Below are 20,698 nucleotides of genomic sequence, written 5' to 3' on the forward strand. Positions count from 1 at the left end.
AACCAGTCGGGGCATTAGTGAAGCTGGTGGTGGATGTTGTGAATGGGGATGTAACAGACACCTCAGATGTGATTGCCCATATCTGTAGGGGAACTAGAGGGGGTAGGTACAGCAGGCCCCCGAGCGCACTATTACAACTGTGGCTTCTGCAGGAAACCAAAGGGGCAGTGGCGGCTCCTGAAGAAAATCTCAGGGGGGGGGGGGGGGTTTCTGATAACGATTAAGGCAGTGGTTCCCAAATCTTTTCTGCAAAAACGCACAGGAAGCCAGTGGAGGGAAGCCAGTACAGGGGAAATGTGCTCTCGCTTACATGTACCAGTTCTTAATATTGAAGTAGGTAGTAAGGCGGAACATATGGGGGAGGGGGGTGGGGGCAGAGCCAAGGGGTGTCCCACAGTTGCTTTGGACAGCTGATACGCTGTTGACACATCTTGGGTTACCTGAGAGAGGCTTCAAGCCCTTGAATTGGCTGCTATCCATAATCTGTTGTATTGGGAGAACTCACCTCACATTGCACCAGATTGACACGTGGTAAATGGACCTGCAATCATATGGCTATTGGGCTCCGCTGCGTCATTCTGCTAAATACACATTTGGCGCCCACACATTTTAATTGTGTGCATGAGCTGTGGGGTGCATTCCCTCTTTCTATTTAGTTTGGATTATGATGCATTCATTTGTTTATATAAATTGCTACTTTTTGTGGTTGAAATTTCTTGTTTATTTTGGTTAATCATAAATATTGGCAGCTTATATGATTTCAGTTTAATTGGATTTGAAAACTCTTGGATGTCAGCCATATAAGTTTGTTATATGTTTTGTTATTTGTGAATGTGTTTTGATTGTGGATGAACCCCACTAACTGTTTTCCTCTTGTCCTTCCAGGTGCTGAGTGCCACATGTGGTGTCCCTGGTGTCCTTGGGGGTGGTTTCCCCCTTTTAATCTCTGAGTTTAGTTTTCCTTCTTTTGTTTGTGCATGACTTTGGTGTGGTTGGGGTGTCTTCCTGGGATCCCTCTCACCTTAGTTCATCACTGGAACACCTCAGCCCTGATAAGGTCTTACCCTTATCCTGTTCTATGACATGTTTTGAATCAGGGACGAGTCACGTTTCAGGAAGGGAGGAATGTAGAGAGAGATGTTTAGACGAGAGTGTGATTGAAGGGGTCGGGTGTGAGTGATTGCACCTGTGTGAGAGGAGAGGAGTCAAAAGAGGCAGTGTAATTTGGCAGCGCGTGTCTGGAGAGAAGATTTCGGTGAGTAGTATGGGGCAGAAGTCTGGCCAAGCAACTATACGTGAAAAATCCCTAAGTTAGCATTGAGAATAAGGGTGTTTTTACATATTGTCCTCTTTAAACAAACCAAACTCAGTCTCCTTAAAGTGGACCAGTAGAAGAGGGACTCAGTTCTATTTCTTCACATCATCAGTGTAAGTTCTCTTCTCGTGTCTGTTCTTGTGTTCCGGGTCATTATATGCTTGTAACTTGCCTAAATACACGTCTACGTGGTAGCCATATGGTCCTAAAGTAGTCCGCTTGGGGAATGCAGCCAGATTATGCTGCGTCGGCTGTAGAACTACATTTTTAGATAACAGGATAAATCCCAGTTTTTATCAATAGTTAAAGTCAGAATTTTTAAGAATGATGAAAAAGGCTAAAACTGATTTTCAGACACTTTTAGCCACACATTTCTTCAGTTTTGAGCTTCGACAAAACCAGAGGATACTTCAGTCATGGGCACAAAGGGGTAAAATCGCAAAAGAAGACAACTTTAAATTCTTCAATTGAGAACATCAGCTTTATTGTGACAGTCACAGACAACCAAACCTTTTGGACTGGTGTTAACAGTGTGTGGCTCCGTCACGCCTGTACAGATGTGTCTGGTTACATCTCAGCAGTCTTCACATCGTCCCTCACATTCACTCCTTGCCTTCGCCTTTTAAAAAGAATCACTGTAACTGAACCTGCGTCATAATCCTAGATATAAAACAGGAGTAGAAGGGACATTCCCATTCAACTCAATGTAGCAGGATTGACAGAGGCAGCCATTTTGTGTTCCGTTGCCATAGCGACCATTGTAGCGGGCCACCTCTGTAAACTGACTTATGTCAAGCGTTGGACTCATTGTACATCGTTTCCTGTAACATCCATAGGTGGAGTCGTAACGTTTGCTTTCACTGCGTCATTGCTCTGTAAGATCCCTCCCCACGCCATGCATCTAGCAGTGATGCAAATAAACATTTGTCTCCACTGCTGCAGAGAAGGACACAATACTTAGCTAGCTACTTGTCTAGCTAGCTGCCAAGACACCTAGCTAACTAGTTACCTAGATACTAAGCTAGCTAGCTATCCTCCTAGCTGCCTAGCACCTAGCCAGCCAGCTGTCTCCAGAGCTGCATCCTCTTTTTCTGGTGAGCTGTGACATCACTTTACAGCTCCACACATGTTAGTTGTTATGGTGAAAATGCACAACAGTCACCAGTTTCTTTTGTCCTAGTCACATGACTCGTGAAAACAGCTGAATGTCCGTTCTACTCCCTTTGTATTTTTAAAGTTCTTACTGTCTGAATGTCTGTCTATAAAGCCTCTGCAGTTCTTAGGAAATAAGAATATCTGTCAACTATTTACAATGGCCATCTAACCCGCCCTGGCTGCACATGTGTTCTTATCTTTCCCCAATAAATCGTCAATAAGTAATAAAATAAGCTTCACATCAAGAGCACAAAGGTAAAACCCAAAGCCAAAGACAAATTGAAAAATGATCCGGTGGGTCACTTCTCTGCCCAGACTGAGGACGAGGAAAACATCCCACCATCATGTCACCGTCTGGGCCGAGTTCACAACCACTAAAGCACTAACTTACAGCAGCGGTACATGAGACGGACTGGGAGGACCTCTGACCTCTCCAAAATATACAGGAATACTGAAACATATGTTCAATATGCAATAAGTAGATATATTGAAATATACAACCTCTTCCATATATTTCAATATATGAGGAACAAAGTAACAGAGAGGCTAAGCCCCGCCCCTTCCTGTGTCTGCCATGGAACCTTATTTCAACATAAATATGTAGGTAGAAACACATGATGTTTATCAGTTTAAAGATAATAAAGTCTCATGTTGTGTTCTACCTGCTGAAGTATCAGACTAAATCCGTCTTAGTAAAGAGTTTCCACCAACAGGGGGGTAAGTGGCAAGTCTCTGTGTATCAGGAAGTAACGTTACTCGCTCCTGCTCTCTCTTCCTGCTGATAAAAAGAGTCGCTGGATAAAACACATCAGCTAAGATAAAGTAGCTAAGTTAGCAAGACAAGCTAATGATTGTGTTGGTGACGTACCTAGCTAAGTTAGCTAGCTAGTAAGACGAGGTCATGGACATATTGGTGGCCTTTTCACACTAAACTAAATGATAAGATGACAAACCTATGACCATTTAGTTTAGCACACTTCTTTGTATATTTATTCTGGAATGAGGTCCCATGGGGCACACAGGAAGGGGCGGGGCTTAGCCTCTACAGCATACTGTGTGGTGTTGAAATTGTATAATAAGCAATGGAACATCACAGAAAAAGAAGTGTTAACATCTGTGACTTAATGTTAAATATACTCATTAGCCTTTTACCTGAGTACGGGCCGTCACACACAGACACACACACACTCCCATCAAACACACACACGCACATGAACTCACATCACACACATTAAGGTTCAACTAAGAGGCTCGCAGAAGTACCGTTTTAAATAGCCGATATGAACAGAGCGGAAAGCAAGTCTTTCTCTAAAACGATAATGATCTTTGGAGAGAGACAGAAATAAAAGAAGGTCAGAGCTCCTTTCCACTTGTCCACCGTCCATGTGGCAGCAGCTCGTCTCCTTCTGAACCCTTCAGCAGGTTCTGGGTCCAGAACAAGGGTTTTTTGCATAGCCAGACAGTGGACACAACCACTGCAACCACTCCAAGAGTTTCAAAGGGGAAGTCGTCACTGGAGGAAGAGGGGGTCTTGGTCCGTGTGCACCCATTTATACCAGCTGGTCTGGGGATGTTAAGTGGGTCCTCCCTCCGCCACCAAAGGTGCAGCTTCCTGCTCACAAGGTGGACTCTTTCTGGCGCTCGCGTCCGTTACATGTTTTCTTGACTTTGGAAATGCCCTCCAGTGCACCAGACTCAGTCACTCTGCATACAGAGGGAAACGGAAGAGATCAATCACTACTTACAGAGACACTGCTGATCCATTGTTTTCTCCCCACGTTCATCCCAATGTTGAGTTCACACCAAATACCAAGGAATTGTTTGCAACTGAATACAAATTCGGTGCAAAGACGAACATGTGAACACATGCAAAATAAATATTTCAACTCAGGCGAGAAATTTGTGTGACTCTGTGTCTCTAAAGATGATCAGTGTTGAGGTCATCCTCCCCTCTGAATCCTGAGGAGGAAACAAACAAATGTCTCCTGTATCTGTGGTCCCCCAGAGGTCTACGATAGTAGCTCACATTAGTCCAGACACCAGACCGGACTATGTGGAGGAACCACATTTTTAGCTGGTCACGGGTCTTCCTGTATCCTCTTCCATCTTTGTGAAGTCTCACAATCAGCTTTTTCAATTCCTCTGGCAATTACTTCCCATGTGGAATCATGACGCAGACATGCAGATAGACAGCTCATAGGTCCAAAATAAAAAAAAGTTATGGTGTTCTCAGGTCATTTTATAACCATGTTCATGGTGTGCTCAATTTTCTTTCACTTTTGTTGCATTGACTTTCTACTTTGAGGCCTGTATTTTCAATATAGTCATTCTCAAGTATTTTGATTGTTCATCTGAGGAAATACTCTACTTGTCAACTATACTACTACAAAATAATGCATTATTGAGAGGTGATGACATTTTGAATCATTTGACATTTAAGTAATCACCAGGGTGTACTCCTGTTGCATACTGTAACTTGTTTTTGTAACTGTTAAGAGTTAATAACAGGGTGCTCACACTTCATCCATCTCAACGTCCTCCTCATCCTGGGGAAGCTGGAGGTAAGGGTTGTTGGATGCTGGTCTGAACTTGTAGCCCGTCAACACAAAGAAGATGAGAGTGGACACCTCCACCAGAAACTGAAGAAAGACCAGGAGAGAGAAACGTCAGGGAGACATCAATGCATCAATGATATAGATCAGGCGTTTGCTGATCTATGCTTCTGATTAATCAAAATGTCACATTGAATATGTGACAATACTGTCAAAGTTGCCAATATTTTTAAAATTAAAAATTATTTGGTCATGTGAAATAGCAGAATTTCCCTAAAGTAATGTAGCTAGACATGCAACACAACATAACGTGCAGACTCAGAAGTCCAGCTAGGCTAGCACTACTGACTGGATCGCCATGGCAGAGCCAGGAAAACGTAAAGCTAGGCAGAAATATGAAAAAGGCACAGGACATTCTGCACAACACTGACGCATTTTAAAGCTTCAATCCCAGAGCGCCACTTCACCTCACTCCAGCTTACAAAGGTCAGGAACGTCAAAACGTCTGTCAGAGTAGCAGACGACATTTTTCAGAGAATGTACGAAGCACTCAGGGACGTGGGCTTCATATCAGGTGGTTTGAAACACTGCTCATGCTAAAACGCATAAGGACAGATTCTGTTCTGTCCACTTCAATAAATTCGGTCCAACAGAAGAGGGATTTCACATGAAAACCTAAGAAAATTTAGCACTTCTGATGTAGTACAACAAAATAGGAGAATTCAATGTGGACTCTTGATCATTAGATCGCTCTCATCTAAAGCAGTATTAGTCAATGATTTAATATCAGATAATCATATTGATTTATTCTGTCTGACTGAAACCTGGCTGCGTGATGAAGACCGTTTGCTTCCTCAGTCATATTCATACTCATATCTTGAGGCAGCAGACGTGGAGGAGGAGTTGCAGCCATATTTTATTCAAGCCGATCAATCAACCCGAAACCAAAACTAAACTATAATAACTCATTTGAGAGCCTGATTCTTAGTTTTTCTTAACCAAACTGTGAAACAACGCAGTCAATTCGGTTTGTTATAGTGTATCGTGCTGCTGATCCATATTCTGAATTCTGAGTTTCTATCAAGTTTAGTCCTTAAATGAGATCAAGTAATTACTGTGGGATATTTTAATGTCCATGTGGAGGTTGGAAATGACAGCCTTAGTGTAGCATTTACTTATATGTCACTGTTTGGGCATCCGTATGCTGGGTTTTTTTTTGGCTCTTCATGGTGGACTGGTTGGCCACCCTGTATAATATAGATAAATACAGCTCACAGTAGTGATGGGACCATATAGGATTTTATCACACTCACCGTAATCAATCATGGTGAATTTCGTTATTGGGAAACTGTAAATATAATTACAAGTGACTTAAAAAAGCTGTCTAGCTCACTGTCATGCTAGAGAGGAGAGAATTAGAGTGAAAAAAATATTTTTTGAGAAAACTACACTACTCGCAAAAAGTCAGGGATATTCCGCTTTCAGGTGAAATTCCAGGATGAACCTAAAATGCACTAAAACCTTTACAGGTGAACTTGATTTGACCTTCTCTAAACTTTTGAATGCACATGTCCAACTGGACAACTGATCCTCTGGTGATCGTGAATCATACATCATGTGTTTGCAAACATCCTACTGGCATATATCCAAGTCAAACTTCCAGTTATCACAGGATGTCTCTGACAAACAAGCACTCATTAAAGTGACAAAGTGGTTCTTACCTCGTAGCACCACTGCCACTGGAAGGGCATTGTGACCTTGAGCAGGATGGCTATGATCCTTGTGAAGTAGATGTAACACACAATCTAAAGAGAGGAAAACAGATGTTTGTAAATCCCAAAGTTGGCAGTTGGATGCTTGATCTAATGCAGTTTTTAATTTTCCCCTTCTAATCATGAACAATAGTGTAGATTGAGAAAGAGGTCAAAGAGTATGTGAGGTTTTTAGCAAAGCTTCTGTTGTGACTCTACAGCGATGACGTCATAATAAAATAAAAAATATTCAAGAAATACATGAACAACTTCAGTAGTAAATGTTTGCTTTCAATGGTAGCTGGACATTTCAGTTTCACTTACAATCTAAAAATGGACGGATAGACGGATGGACGGACGGAACCGGTTCTGGTTCTGGAGGCAGACACCGTTCCCACATTTAAGAGAAGGCTTAAAAACGTTCCTCTTTGACAACACTTATAGTTAGGGCTGGCTCAGGTTTGCCTTGAACCAGCTCTTAGTTATGCTGCTTTAGGCCTATAAGTATGAAAGCGTACAGAATATACTGTTCGTGTTTTCCTTTAATCTGTATATTTGGTCTCACGCCTATTGTATGTTGATGGAAATTGATAATCTGCCTTGTTAGTCCATTCCTCCATTGATGTATTAAAAAAAATACTGCAGAGCTGATTTCCTTCTTACCATCACATAATAATGCCGGAAGAGTTTGAGCTTCTCCAAGTTCATGGCAGCTGGAAGAGACACAGACCAGATTTAATGAAATAAATTACAGTCTCAGAAAACGTTTCGACTTTAACCGATCAGGATTCCCACCTTTGCCGTCAGTGCTGGAGGCCTCCTGTAGATGACGGATGGACCTATAAAGACAGGTATGTTTGAGAAGGGTAAATTCGTCTGCACATTCCTGACAAAACCAAAGTTGTGACTTAGATAGGGCTGGGTGATAAAACGATAATTATCGCAATATAACTTTTCCTCAATAGAAATATTTTGATTTAAATGATTCCTTCCATGTTTTGACATACAAGACGAACAGCTGATGATAATGAGTATAGCACCGTGCCGAACCAATCATGTGGCTGGAAACGTGCTAATGTCACGGCAGCGGTGAACATCAGTGAGTTAAAAGAAAACATGACGTCGGGAACATTCAATCAATCGTTACATATGAAGACACCCTGATGAACAGTGCAAATCTCAAACAACGAGGACACCGTTGAAAAGACAAGGAATTAGCTAGTGTGGAGATGTGTGGGATATTGAAATTAAATTGATTGAAATGGTAATTTGTATCTGGAGATTTTGGACTTTATTTTCTCACTCCTGGTAGACTTACCCGTTTCCAACAGCTGTCACTAAGCTCTTATACCACCAGTCTCAAAACTAGATGTTGTTTTTCAACAGCTTTTAAAATGGAAAATGTAACTGATACACATTAGAGAGAGCACACACACTGACCAGACAACGGGGAAGAGGATGGCTCCGCAGCAGATGAGGTCGACCAGAAAGAGAATCTCCTTCCACAGATAGTATTCACTGGAGCCTTCCTCCGTGGACTCGATGATGATGTAGGCCACATTAGCCAGGACCTGAGGAGGACGTACACATTCACTGAGGGGAAACAACGGCTACTGCTCAGCCTGTCCAACAAGTTGCAACAATTATCGCAAGTTTAACAAATCATGCTCAAACTTGCAATTTTGGAGTGGCTACCACCAGGCCTGAAAACAACACTCAGGGAAACGCTGTTGTCCAAACAAACATCCTGAATGGATGCGTCATCTGGCAGGAAATCACCTGAGAGTTTCCTATTTCCTGTCTTTCCATTTAATGTGACAATATAACGTGTTTTCTGTTTAAAACGACGGTAAGTCCTACTGATCCATCTGTGGTTACGTCTCCAGTCTGATCTGGATCACTGCTGAGATTTGTGGTTTCCAACAAACCCTCAGCAAGGCTGATTCATCCTGGAGGGACTGACTGGTTGTTATGCACACGCACCTGCAGAGGGATGACGATCATGAAGATCTTCTTCTCCTTGTCAGACAGGATGTATTTAACAAAAGCCCAGCCGGTTCCGATCAGTGCCAGAGTGATGAACAGGAGCGCCCCCTTGAGCCTGGAAAGTGCATTAATACAAACATACTGTGCCAACATATCCCAAATAAATTTCAGATAGTGAAGCAACTCTACTTACAGGTGTGTGATGTAATACATGACGGCCCAGCCTTCAATAGGATGCCCCTCAGTGTTGATGAAGTGATAGTTGATCTGAGAGACACAGAGAGCTCCACATCAACACAAAGTTCAGGGCGACCATTTTGGGCACACCTGCGACGAAAAACCAGTGAAGTGCGACTAACAATGCTCCTTGGTTGCACGGGTACTCCTACTATGCATTTTCATCCAGAAAGGTGCTGAGGCCATAACACCTGTCCCACCACAGACACGACATCATTAGCAGAGTTAACCGCTTCACGACCTTTCTCCCCTGACGCCGTAAGATGCCCGGTCGTGTGATTCGCTCTCCAGTATGCATTATGCATTTACTGCAAAGAGTACGGCCAGAGCCTGGCTGTGAACGCAGCTTTTAGGGCGTTTTCACACCTGCCTTGTTTAGTTCGGTTGAATCGAATCCTGGAGCGTTTCCCCCCTTGGTGCGGTTCGTTTGGGAAGGTGTGAACACATCAATCGCACTCGGGTGCGGACCAAAACAACCGCACCGAGACCTCCTGGAAGGGGTGGTCTCGGTCCGGTTCCAAACGAACTCTGGTGCGGTTCGATTGTGGTGAGAACATGATCCAACCTCGATCCGACCCAACTGCGGGCGCATTGAGCCTGTTTTGGACTAAACCACCTCCTGTAGCCAGCTGCGCTGTGCTGATGAGCATGTCACAGTTCAGGAGGAACGCCGGGTTCACACCGGCCGTGGAAGCGCAGCGGTGCGGCGCGCAGACGAAAATCGCGCGTGGTCCGCTGCCCCCCTGTTCACACCAGACACGTATTTCTCCGCGACGGTCCACAAGCACTTCTGCTCAGCTGTTGTTCAGAGCTATTTTTTTCATTATGAAGTAAATAACCCCATAAAATTAATACGCCATATTTCTGTAACCAAGAAGTTTGAACACTTCTTGTAATTATCCGTTCAGAGAGAGAGAGAGAGAGAGAGAGAGAGAGAGAGAGAGAGAGAGAGAGAGAGAACCGTTGAAATACACATATTTGTTTATCTACTCTTCACATTTATTAAATATCGCTTAACAGGGGCGCCGAAAGGAAGCGGGCTCCGCTACGCGCCTAATTGCGGCGCTTCCGCGGCCGGTGTGAACCAGGCAGCCTTGCCTCATTTTCAAACAGTACCGTTTGCCTACAGTGATAAGTGCAAACAACGTAATACACGATGACCAGGGCCAAGAGCAACCCGAGTAGCTTTCCCTCCATTGTAAAATTGAAAAGTAGCGCTCTGGAGGCCGTTCTTCTTTGTTTACTTCCGGGAGTTTCCCCACGAGGAAATTCCGACCAATTAGAGAGGAGTTTCCCCGCGCATCAAACATTTTGGTCCGCTTGTGAATGCTGCCGTGTGAACACAAACCAAACTCGAGGCAATTTGCAACATTGTAACAAGTTGGTCCCTGATTCGGACCAGAGCAAACGAACCACAGGTGTGAAAACGCCCTTACAGTCCAAACATCGTCGTTCAGAATCGAAATGTCAAGAAACACCAGCAACACAACTGGTACGCTGACAGGTGCTGTTTCTCCCCATTTTTCTCTCCCCTCTTTCTGTTTTCTTTTATCTCTTCACTTCACCCTCCTTGTTCGGATCGCCTTGCTCAATAATAAACAAAATGTGAAGCATGCAACAGGAGTATTTTAGACTCCTCCTTTTAAGAGCAAAACCTGTATGACACAACAGTGCATGTAGCGTTTTCATACTATTTGCCGAAATTGTTGGACGGAACAGGTTATAAAAAGAAAATACCCCCCCCCCCCCCCCCCCCTCCAAAGTGGGGAATGACTAAAAGACTTTGAGAAATACTGGGCTATAAGGCTTTTGTTTTCAAGTTTGGGCAGTAACTTTGTGTATCCTGGAGAGGTGAGTGACAAGCAGTAAAGTAATGAGCGGGGAGGGACAAGGAAACCTGACTGCTCACTCCAACGCCATAACCATAAGCCTCGGACATCGGTCAATAGACATGATATGGTGATAACATGGAGTGCACTTACACTATGGAAGACCAATGATGTGGACTTGGTGAAGGCCAGAGCTGCCATCAACCAGTGGATCTTAAACACACTGTACCTGGAAGAAAACACAAAGGTGGCAATGGTTGAATGGGTTAGATAGTTTTAGATTGTGTCCCCCCCCTCCCCCCCCATCTCTGTTTTGAGGTCCAGTATGTTGTGTTTTAACAAGGGCTGTCAAAATTAACACCTTAATGCAAGTAGATTTGTTTCTTGGGTTAATGCATTAACGCAAAAACAAAGATGGAACTATCAATAAGGAGAGAGAGAGAGAGAGAGAGAGAGAGAGAGAGAGAGAGAGAGAGAGAGAGAGTGTGTGTGTGTGTGTGTGTGTGTGTGTGTGTGTATTAAGTCAGCAGCTCCAGCGCACTTAAGGAGAGAACGGGCTGTGAATAGCTGTAAATGTAGCATGTGACGCCGTTATAGCTGTGATTGAAGCAATAAATGTAGCATGTGACGCCGTTACAGCTGTGATTGCAGTAGTTAGCCCTGACATTAGCTACTAGCTCAGGGATAAAAACTCCAGCTCAGCAACAGTTAAGGTGGGCTGACCTGTAAGGTGGACCAGCACTATTCTCCTCTGGGTCCGAGCTTTTTTTTTTTTAACTTTAATATTTCTTTTAACTGTGGAACTGATTTGGTTAAACAAAATTCTCTTTCTTAATTTTTTTGTAATTTTCTCCCCATGGTTTTGAAAATGGTATAGAGTATTTTTCTGGGTATTGGTATCGAGTTTGACATTCTAGTATTGTGAAAACTCTAGTGTAGACTGTTAACAATGTCACACGAATCTGAAAAGAGTTCTCACATTTTTAAATGAGGAAGCTGTGAGATTGCGCGACACAATCCTGTATGCTTTCATGTCATGTTCCTGCATGCATACCTGTGCTTCATGAGCGTGTACACCCACACCATGGCAGCAGTGAAGAAGACTCCGGCCATACCGATGTAAAGGCGAGACAGAGGAATCTCTGCGGCAGACAGGTAGCCGCCTGGATTTTTCTCCGTCACTTCCACCTGTAGAGGACACATCCATGTGAGCACATGCACACACCGAGTATGACACGTAAACATAGTCAACTTACAGCGAAGGAGTAGGGCAATTTGATTCCAGGCATCCTGTTCTGACAGTAGTGGAACTTGAGGCTGTACAGACCTTCGGCCAGCAGGCCAACCACCATGTGAAACTGAGGAAGAGCGACAGACAATGCGTTATGCAGCAGGAAACCACATCAAACATCGTTTGAAATCCCATACAATGGTTACGAACAGCATGCTTACACTGAAGTTGTAGGAGCCGTTAACTTTGTCCAGTGCTAAAGTTAGCTGTTTGGTCTTCTCCAGCTGGAAGAGAATACAGATTATAAGTTGATTTCATGAATAGATTCCACAAAGAGGCACACAAACACCTCTCACCTGGAATTCACTTTCCTCCTCCGGCTTTTCTTCTGTCTGATCTTTATTCTGACCCGCAGACTCAACTTCCTTTTTATTTGGAATCAACTCCTTCACTAATTCGGTGTGCTCATTTGTTGATAGTTTATGATGTGAATCTGGTGTAACATCAGGTTTTGCAGAAGCCTGCCTGGTTTTCCTCGGACCTACAGGAGACAAATACAGGTACAGGATGACCCAGATACCAAGCCATGATCCATGGTGGCAGAATGGAGCGATTTCAAAATTATTTTCAAAGTACAGTGTGTTTAAAATGATTCCATCATTTATTCTAGTCCCTAAAGGGATAGTTGTGATGTTTAGTCATGGTTGTATGTAAGTACTTCTCCATCGTCAGTGTATTACCTACAGTAGTGGACAGACTTGAGCAAAGCAATGTACTACTGTGGACGAGACTCCATTGATAAAAACAATAGTTTTACCTCATGGAACACAGGAGTTTCTGGTCTAACGCTGCCTCTGTCGGTGAGTTTGTGATATTGTGTGATGAATCCAGACTAACCCTATAAAAAAATAACACCATCTAACTGCGTGATTGAGACAGCAGTACACCAGTAACTCCCTATTTTTGTCAATGGAGTCTGGTGTGATTGAACAGAGCAAAGATAATGTTCAGTTCCCCATCAGAAAGAGCTGTGTGATCGCAACCCGAAGAGGGGAAAATATTCAAAATCCAGCGTCCACTTGAACGGATATTGATTGCTTTAGGTGTCTCAAATATGTCCTCAGCAGTACATGGCTTTGCTTCCATGTAGATACTCTGATCTGTTTCTCCATCTCCTGGTGAAGATCCACCCCACTGCTAAGCATCACAATTATCACTTTAAATGCAATTGCAAAGGGAAGCTTTTCTGAGCGGTTTCAAGCAGCACTGACCTTTCGACGTTTCAGGCTTTGGCTTTGCTACCAGGATGTTGTCTTGGTCCCCCATTGCTCTGACGTTAACACTACACAAACACACAACGTACAGTCATTCTCCACGTGCCGGGGAGCAGTAACACACATTGTTGCTGAAATATACACACCTGAGCGTGTTGACATCAATAAGAAAAAGAATGAGTGGCTCATTGGTGTTGAACTTTGTGATGGTGAGCGGACATGTCTCGGTCTCCTCCGCCTGGGGAAGAAAGTCAAATAATCACACCCTAAAACACCAATGACCTGATGTAGCAGTAGCTTGAATTCACAACACAAATACATTGACAGCGTAACAGCCTAAATAATTACAACAATTCTGATAACCATGAGTGCACTGCGTTAATCATCAAAATGTGGTTAAAACTTTTAAAATGCTTTTTAGTGAATATGAAATAATCTTAAATCGTAAGTTCTCCCTTCGTTACTAAATACATAAAATGTATTAGTTCCATGACACCATGACAGTGAGCGCTCTATAAATCTATAAAGCGGTCGAGCTTCGTTCAAGTCTCTTGTGACGATATTTATGATTATCCTGATAATGAAAGTTCACCATCAAATTACTGAGCATTTTACATCATGATACTCGATAAAATCCTATATTGTCCCATCGAGGGGTGGGAATCTCTTGGCACCTCCAATTCGATTATTATTCAGAGGTCAACGATTCGATTATAAAGCGATTATTGATGCATTTGCAACAATTTTTGTGTAAATTTCCATGAATGATTTAAAAATACAAAAAATTAAATCTGAGTCTGCTAGTCACTTGCTTCTTTTGTGATAATCATTAAAGTACATCAACAGGTTAATTGTCTTCTCTCATAGGTTATTAAAAATGGATTTTCTTTGTCGAAAGTAAATATGACTTTCTACGAACACAAAATCCTCCAGTTACATCCCTGAGAGAAAAACAGTATACTGTAGCCAATGGGTCATTCCATCAAATGCCTCACTATGAGGGATCACACATTTCTCATCTTTTAGATCCAATTCCTTCGTCACATAGAGACAAATAAAAATATTTCAATGCAATAATCAATGCAGCTAGCATTTCAACACATCACAGCGGTCTGTGGTCTCCCGGCGGCGTAAAACCAGAGACTGTCCGTGGAACAAACAAGGTTGCTGCCGTGTTTATGCCGAGACGATGTTATGTTCCATGTTCACGTAGCCACTACGGTATTGGCCTAGCTTAGCTCTGAGCGAGCCGAACGCAAAAACAAGCATTTTTAAAGTTATTTGCAAATGGTCTTAACGGACAGACTTAACAAACCATGACTTCAGGCTTTTTCGTCATAACTTCTGCATCCTCTTTATCCGTGAATTGTAATTAAGTCACAACGTGTTTTTTTGATAGCAACCGCTGCTGTGAATGCAGCCACAGAATGTCCGGGCGCTGCATTTCAGAGTTCCGCCTTTTGCATTCCGTCAACAATATGGAATAAAAATAATCGATTTTTGATATTTGTGAATCGATTCAGAATCGTCCACATCCTCATCGCGATGCATCTAAGAATCGCCCCCCTAGTCCCATCCCTATAACATTTGTGATTGATGTACTCACAGTGTAGGACAAGACTCCATTCACACGAGACCTGGAGAGGGTGAAACCAACCTAAAGAGGAGAGAAATGTGCTCAGCCAAGGATTTTCACTAGAAATACAATATGTATACAGCGTCATCATTCAACACTTCATATATTATCACTGTGGCTCCATTGAAGAGAACTTCCAGGTAAAATAAGCACTCCCGGTGAAACCAAGCTAGAATGCAAGTTCACTCGGCCCGATAGTTCACTAGTGCTGGTTACCGTCAGGCCCCGGTCATACCCGCTACAAACTACTTTCAATGCTTTACAGTAGTTGCTCTGTTGCCTTAAAAGCAGAGCAACAAGACAAACATTCACCTGTAACCAACATGCGATCCAAAGTACGGACAGCGTTTATGACCTCTATGACCTGACCTCTATATTCATGCACCGCTGCTAAAAATGAATACAATCATTAATATACTCTGAGCAGATGACAGACAGGTGAAATGAAGGCGACGTCTCAGTAGTGACCAACACGCTAACAAGTTCTTATCTGAGCCAGACCAGAGAATATTCAGGTATAACAGAGCCTCATTGTTCTCCGACAGGTTTACAGGAAGTGATGTCATGTAGCCTCTGGTGGATTTCATGTGGAGTGACCACTGCAGGCCTTTTATATGCTTAAGTGTTCGTCAGCAGACGATCATCAAGTAGCTTTTATTTTTACATCAGAGCTGTGTGGTGGATCTAACTTATCTAGAAAAGAGACTGATAATGAAACACACACACACACACACTTACAGGGTAGAGGCTGTAGTTGACCAGCTGCTCTGGGAGACGCAGAGAAAGCAGGGTGACGTCCAGAGTCCCGTTAGCATAGAAACCAAAGTTGTTGAGGTCGACAGCGAACCGAGTTTCATTCTGGGAAGGAGAACAAATAAAAAGTGACCAACAATTACACAGTGTAGAAATACTTGTAAAGGAAAAAGAAGTGCGTACTAAATCTTACTTCAGTAAAAGTACTAATGAGGTTCCCAAAGTAAAAGTAGTCATTACAGAGAATGACCCACTTCATAATAATAATTATTTTTATCCAATATCTTTTGTCTTTATTTTCCTTGTACGTATTAAAAGGGGCTCTGGGGAAGTGACAGAGCATGGAACCAACCAACAGGTCTAGCAGTCTGCGTTTGAATTTCAAGTGCCACGCCCCTTTTGATTTCATTTTTTGGCATTTTTGGAGGCCCATAACTTCTGTTCTAATAGTGATAGCAGGCTGGAAATTGGTCTGTTCCTTCATTGTAGTTTGTACTACACAACTCTGAAGGCAGAATCAACATTCCTTAATAATAATAATAATAATTAAAAATAATTAAAAATGCAAATAGGCATTTCGTCTGTTTTCATGAATGGCCAAGTTGTGCGTCACTTTAAATGTTACTGTCAAAGAATTGTGTGGTTTGGAAGGTCTGATGTTTCCTAGGCTGAAGGAGATATGAAAGGTAGCAGCGAAGCTCCTTTCCTTAACATTTAGAGGATTCCAACAGCTCGTATCATGGCTGGTACTTGGATACTTCAGGTCATTTGTCCCGTTAGGATCCTTCCTCAGAGAAAAAGACTTTTCGACCGCAGCCTCGGTTTGATTTGATCTACTTGATATATGGTGATATTCACAACTGAGAGTGTCTTTTTCGTTTATATATAATTTTTGTTGATATTATCGCAGGATAAGGAAGGTTTCTTTTTCGTAGCTTTCAGCCATTTTCAGCAGTCAATTATCGATTCATGCCAGATACTAGTTCCACCTATTGGCTTACACTTAGCGTCTGTATGTTTACCCGTAGGATTTAAGGAGGGTGAATTATTTTCACATTTCCACTTGAATTTCATATCCTGTTAATTTTGAAGATTTGTTTAACAAATTGTAGGTTCACAATGTATTGTTCTTAAAATAGCAGTAAGATCATTTAAAGGTACCATATTATACTGATTTTCCTCAATTTCACACAGCTGTCAGAGGTCCAACAACACTGGATTCAATATGCATTGCCCCAAACCCATCCATGGTCCTTAATTTCAGCTGTCTTAAAGTTGCTCAAATGAGCTCGGCTGAGAACAGGCTGTTTCTGTGTCTGCACCTTTAAATGCTAATGAGCTCCGTCTGTCATCGCCTACTTGGAGAGTAATGGAGAGGATGCAGCTTAAGCTAGCGGTAGCATGCGCCGATATATCGCTATCACTCGCCTATGTGGCTCTGGTGAAGTTGCTGGGTCCTGTATGGTCGGGACAGATCCTTTTACAAGGCAAAGCCAGCTTTGTACTGACCCTCATTACTGAAGCAGCCCGATGTGAAGTGGTTAGCACACACATACAAGCTAACACGAACCGTAGCCGGCACATTGTCATTAAAAATGAAACGCAACCACCGTCTCTTCTGTAGCTGGGACAGAATATAAGCACTTATGTTGATTTGTACAACCAATAACAGAGCAATCTGTGTGTCTAGCTCTGAGGGACGACATTGTGAAACACCGTTATCTCACTGCTGTCTCACAGCAGGTACACACCGAACTTCACCTCGGTCATGAACGCCCCCTCTCGGATATCTCCTATCATCGCAGCGATGCAAAGGAATCCCTTCGTTACGTAACAACAGGATCTGAATCTGAACAGCCTGTAGGAGCGCCGTTGTACCAGTGGGGGGGCTGCAGAGACCATGCAGGAGTCGCTTGTTTTCCTCATTCTGTGAGTTGACAGGCTCAGGGAAGACCAGTTTGTAGGTGTAGAAACCAGAGTAAACCTGTTTTTCATAAAATGGGACCTTTAAAACTAAATATTTGTTTTTGTTTTACACATGACATACAGTACATATAAAAGATTGATCCCACTCTCCTCCACACAGTGAGGCATAACACTCAATTCTTGGATATAATTTTCCATGCATAAATGTGTTCATCTCTTTATATTATACATATTTATATATGATTGGGTTATTTAATCGACAATATGTCTTAATTATGTATTAGTTGATTATATTTTGTTAAGATTCTGAATGTGAAAATTCAAAGTTTTCAGATTAATGTAGTGCAGTAAAAGTATTATATTTATCTCTGAGATGTATTGCAGTGAAAATATAAAGTAGCTGAAAATACTCAAGTAAAGTACCTCGAAATGGGTACTTAAGTGCAATACTCGAGTAAATGTACTTAGTTACGTTCCACCACTGCTAGGAGACAGGATTCTAACTGGTGTAATCCTCATAAGTGACGTTTTATTACTTTACTTTAAGTTTTATATTGTCACAACAACGACACCACATTCGGACCACCGCCTGTCAACGTGAATTAAAGCAATCTAGCTTAGTAGCTGATGAAATACTGAAGGACCAGCTAGCTACGACGTTAGCTCGCTAGTTAAAAATCATATTTAGACTGACATAGTCGCGCTTACCTTCAGGGTCAGTTTGTGTATCCTCGCGTTGCACCCAGCCAGCAGCAGTAGTGGTAGTAGATATCCAGCCACTACACCGCCGCTATGCGCCTTAGCCATCGCTAACTGCTAACGTTAGCAAGCGACAATCTTAGCAGATGGATAAACAGGAAGCTAACTAGCAGTCCGAACAGTTTACGAGGAGAGTTACAGTGATGTAATTCTTTAAATTCAGTGTATCGGTTCTTTAATTACGTCGTTTGTCATCAAATCAGAACCATTTATGTTGTGTTTTGCGCTTCCTTTGTGTTTTCATCGCAGAAGGTAACAGCTAGCCTGGCTTCCTGGTCGCGATTCAAGAACAACACTTAAAGCAAGGTGCGGACAAACCGCGTGAGCCGTCGGCTTACATTCGGTACGCTGCCATTAATATGACGCTAAAGGCGATACCGTGAATAAAATCCGTTAGAAAACATGATTTAAAAAAGCTCTCTATGTGAACAACCCACAACAACGTGTTATTTCTCTGTCAAACAATCGTGTTCCCCTCTACCACATATATGACGCTACCTTGTACTAAGTGGCCTAGATGTGGTCACATGGTTCAGTTTTTTGACAGTGAGCTTCCGGCAGAAAGTGTTCACGTGGTGAATGATCCTCCACGTCAGATGTCTCCGGGTTGCCATGTCTGCAGAGATATGATGTCGAGTTTGTGTGACACGTGGAGATACAATTATGGCGCATTAGAATAATGTTTTATTTTACAGTTACTGGAAACGTTTCCATAGTTTCAACCAGTTTATGGTTTCAATCTCTAGTTTCAAATCTGATTTAATACAGCATGATGTTCGTTCTCCTTATTTAAGTTGTATGGTGTGTTGCAGCCATTACTTCTAAGGTGCATACCGGAAGAGTATGTCGAACGAGACATTATTCCTGGACTATTTTACATCATCAGGCTTCAATTCAATGAATTAAAAATAAATTAATAAACAAAAAACGAATCACTAAACTATGCAATAATCCTATATCCTTCAAATATTCCACAACAGCCACCCTGTTGTTCCCATAATTCCCACAAGGTGCCACTCTCCTCCTGCCTTTCTAATCTTTGTAACTAGTCCTCTCTTCCCTGTACTTTCCAAAGTGCATAAGCACATGTTCTGCATTCTCTGTCATTTTACATTAAGTACGTTCATCTGATATACTTATCCAGAGTAGAAATCATGTTTTATTTAATCCTTTGTGGATAAACCTTAGTCGAGTGTCTGCTGTTTCCTCTAAACACACCCTGCGCATTCATTTTTTTCTGCACGCTGTAATATTTCCTTCCACCGTTATCCCTATCCCATCGTGCCTTTTCTTCGTTATTTGTTTCTTGAGCATTGCCTCAACACAATTTTTTTTGGCTATTTCATCTGCACTGTCATTCCCTTTTATGAGGACATGAGCAGGTACCCAGCAGAATCATACGACCACTCCATCGCCTATGGAATCTAAATACACTTTGCTGAATTTTTTTGCATTAAATTCATGTTTTCCAGAGCTCAGGAAGACATTTTGAGAAACCAAATAATTAGTTGCTTTTCTGAGTTGATTATATAACTGTAATTGATTGTGTTAATGGGTATGTATAGGAGTTCAGGGCTTCCCAGTGCTTTACGTTTTGTCCGGAAGTTTCCTCATTTGTATTTGAGACTTTGCTGCCACCCGTAAATTCCATTGAATTAGTCCATAATTGAGGACCACCATACTAAGGGATATGCTTGGGGGATTGGATTTGCACAATTCTTCCACTAGAGATGTGACAAACGTGTCATCAATGGTTTTGTAAATTTTCTTTGAATGTGAAACAACAATATCTTTAACTACAGTTATGGCAGCAAAACTTGCTATGAAATGAAGATCATCTACCAATTCATCAATACACCCAACTGAAACATTATGAACACTTTCTAATTTCACTAAGATGGTGCTATGTACTCGACAACTACATTGCCTCCTTCTTCCTCTTCATCCTCATCCCGTGCATTTGACTTTGTGATTTCATAATTAACCCCACTGCTTTCAAACTGTTCAAAATCAATTGTTTCCTCTGGTTCGGTTAACTGCCTTTGGCAGATAATGCCTAGTTTGAAATCCTGTAAAGTATGTTGCGTATGCTTCCTGTGCTTGTGTGTCTCAAAAGTCCCATAAACTTTTGCTCGATGATTGCACCCTGCAAAGACACACTTCACAGTCTCGTTATTCTTCAGATGTTGACCTACGTGTTAAAAAATCATTTTCACTAGGAAATCCAGGGCTTTACATAATAGGCAGGTGAATAAAATAGACCCTTGTGGTGTGGGAAGAAAATTAACTTCTGG

The 20,698-nt window shown here is 42.2% G+C and overlaps 1 protein-coding gene across 1 annotated transcript; it reads right to left on the minus strand.

The window, feature by feature from the left end:
• Positions 1-1,774: 1,774 nt before the first annotated feature.
• On the minus strand, positions 1,775-18,779 carry gpr108 (G protein-coupled receptor 108). Its single transcript, XM_084006371.1, has 18 exons — positions 18,354-18,779; positions 15,705-15,824; positions 14,937-14,987; positions 13,477-13,568; positions 13,328-13,398; positions 12,413-12,597; positions 12,278-12,340; positions 12,082-12,183; positions 11,880-12,013; positions 10,979-11,054; positions 8,953-9,026; positions 8,757-8,874; positions 8,214-8,344; positions 7,569-7,612; positions 7,437-7,486; positions 6,744-6,827; positions 4,988-5,109; positions 1,775-4,174 (listed from the first exon to the last, which is right to left on the minus strand). Exons 1-18 carry the CDS (start codon positions 18,450-18,452, stop codon positions 4,087-4,089), a joined length of 1,704 nt encoding a protein of 567 aa, XP_083862497.1. The 5' UTR covers positions 18,453-18,779; the 3' UTR covers positions 1,775-4,086.
• Positions 18,780-20,698: the final 1,919 nt, after the last annotated feature.

This window comes from Eutrigla gurnardus, assembly GCF_963514095.1.
Source record: "Eutrigla gurnardus genome assembly, chromosome: 3".
In the NCBI taxonomy this organism is placed as follows: domain Eukaryota; kingdom Metazoa; phylum Chordata; class Actinopteri; order Perciformes; family Triglidae; genus Eutrigla; species Eutrigla gurnardus.

Excerpts from the sequence above, each read along its gene's own strand:
- gpr108 (XM_084006371.1), bottom strand. The coding sequence starts at position 18,452 with ATGGCTAAGGCGCATAGCGGCGGTGTAGTGGCTGGATATCTACTACCA. Across the intron at positions 12,598-13,327 it reads AAAGCCTGAAACGTCGAAAG|GTCCGAGGAAAACCAGGCAG; the intron begins GTCAGTGCTGCT and ends TGTCTCCTGTAG. Across the intron at positions 9,027-10,978 it reads CATCATTGGTCTTCCATAGT|ATCAACTATCACTTCATCAA; the intron begins GTAAGTGCACTC and ends TGTGTCTCTCAG.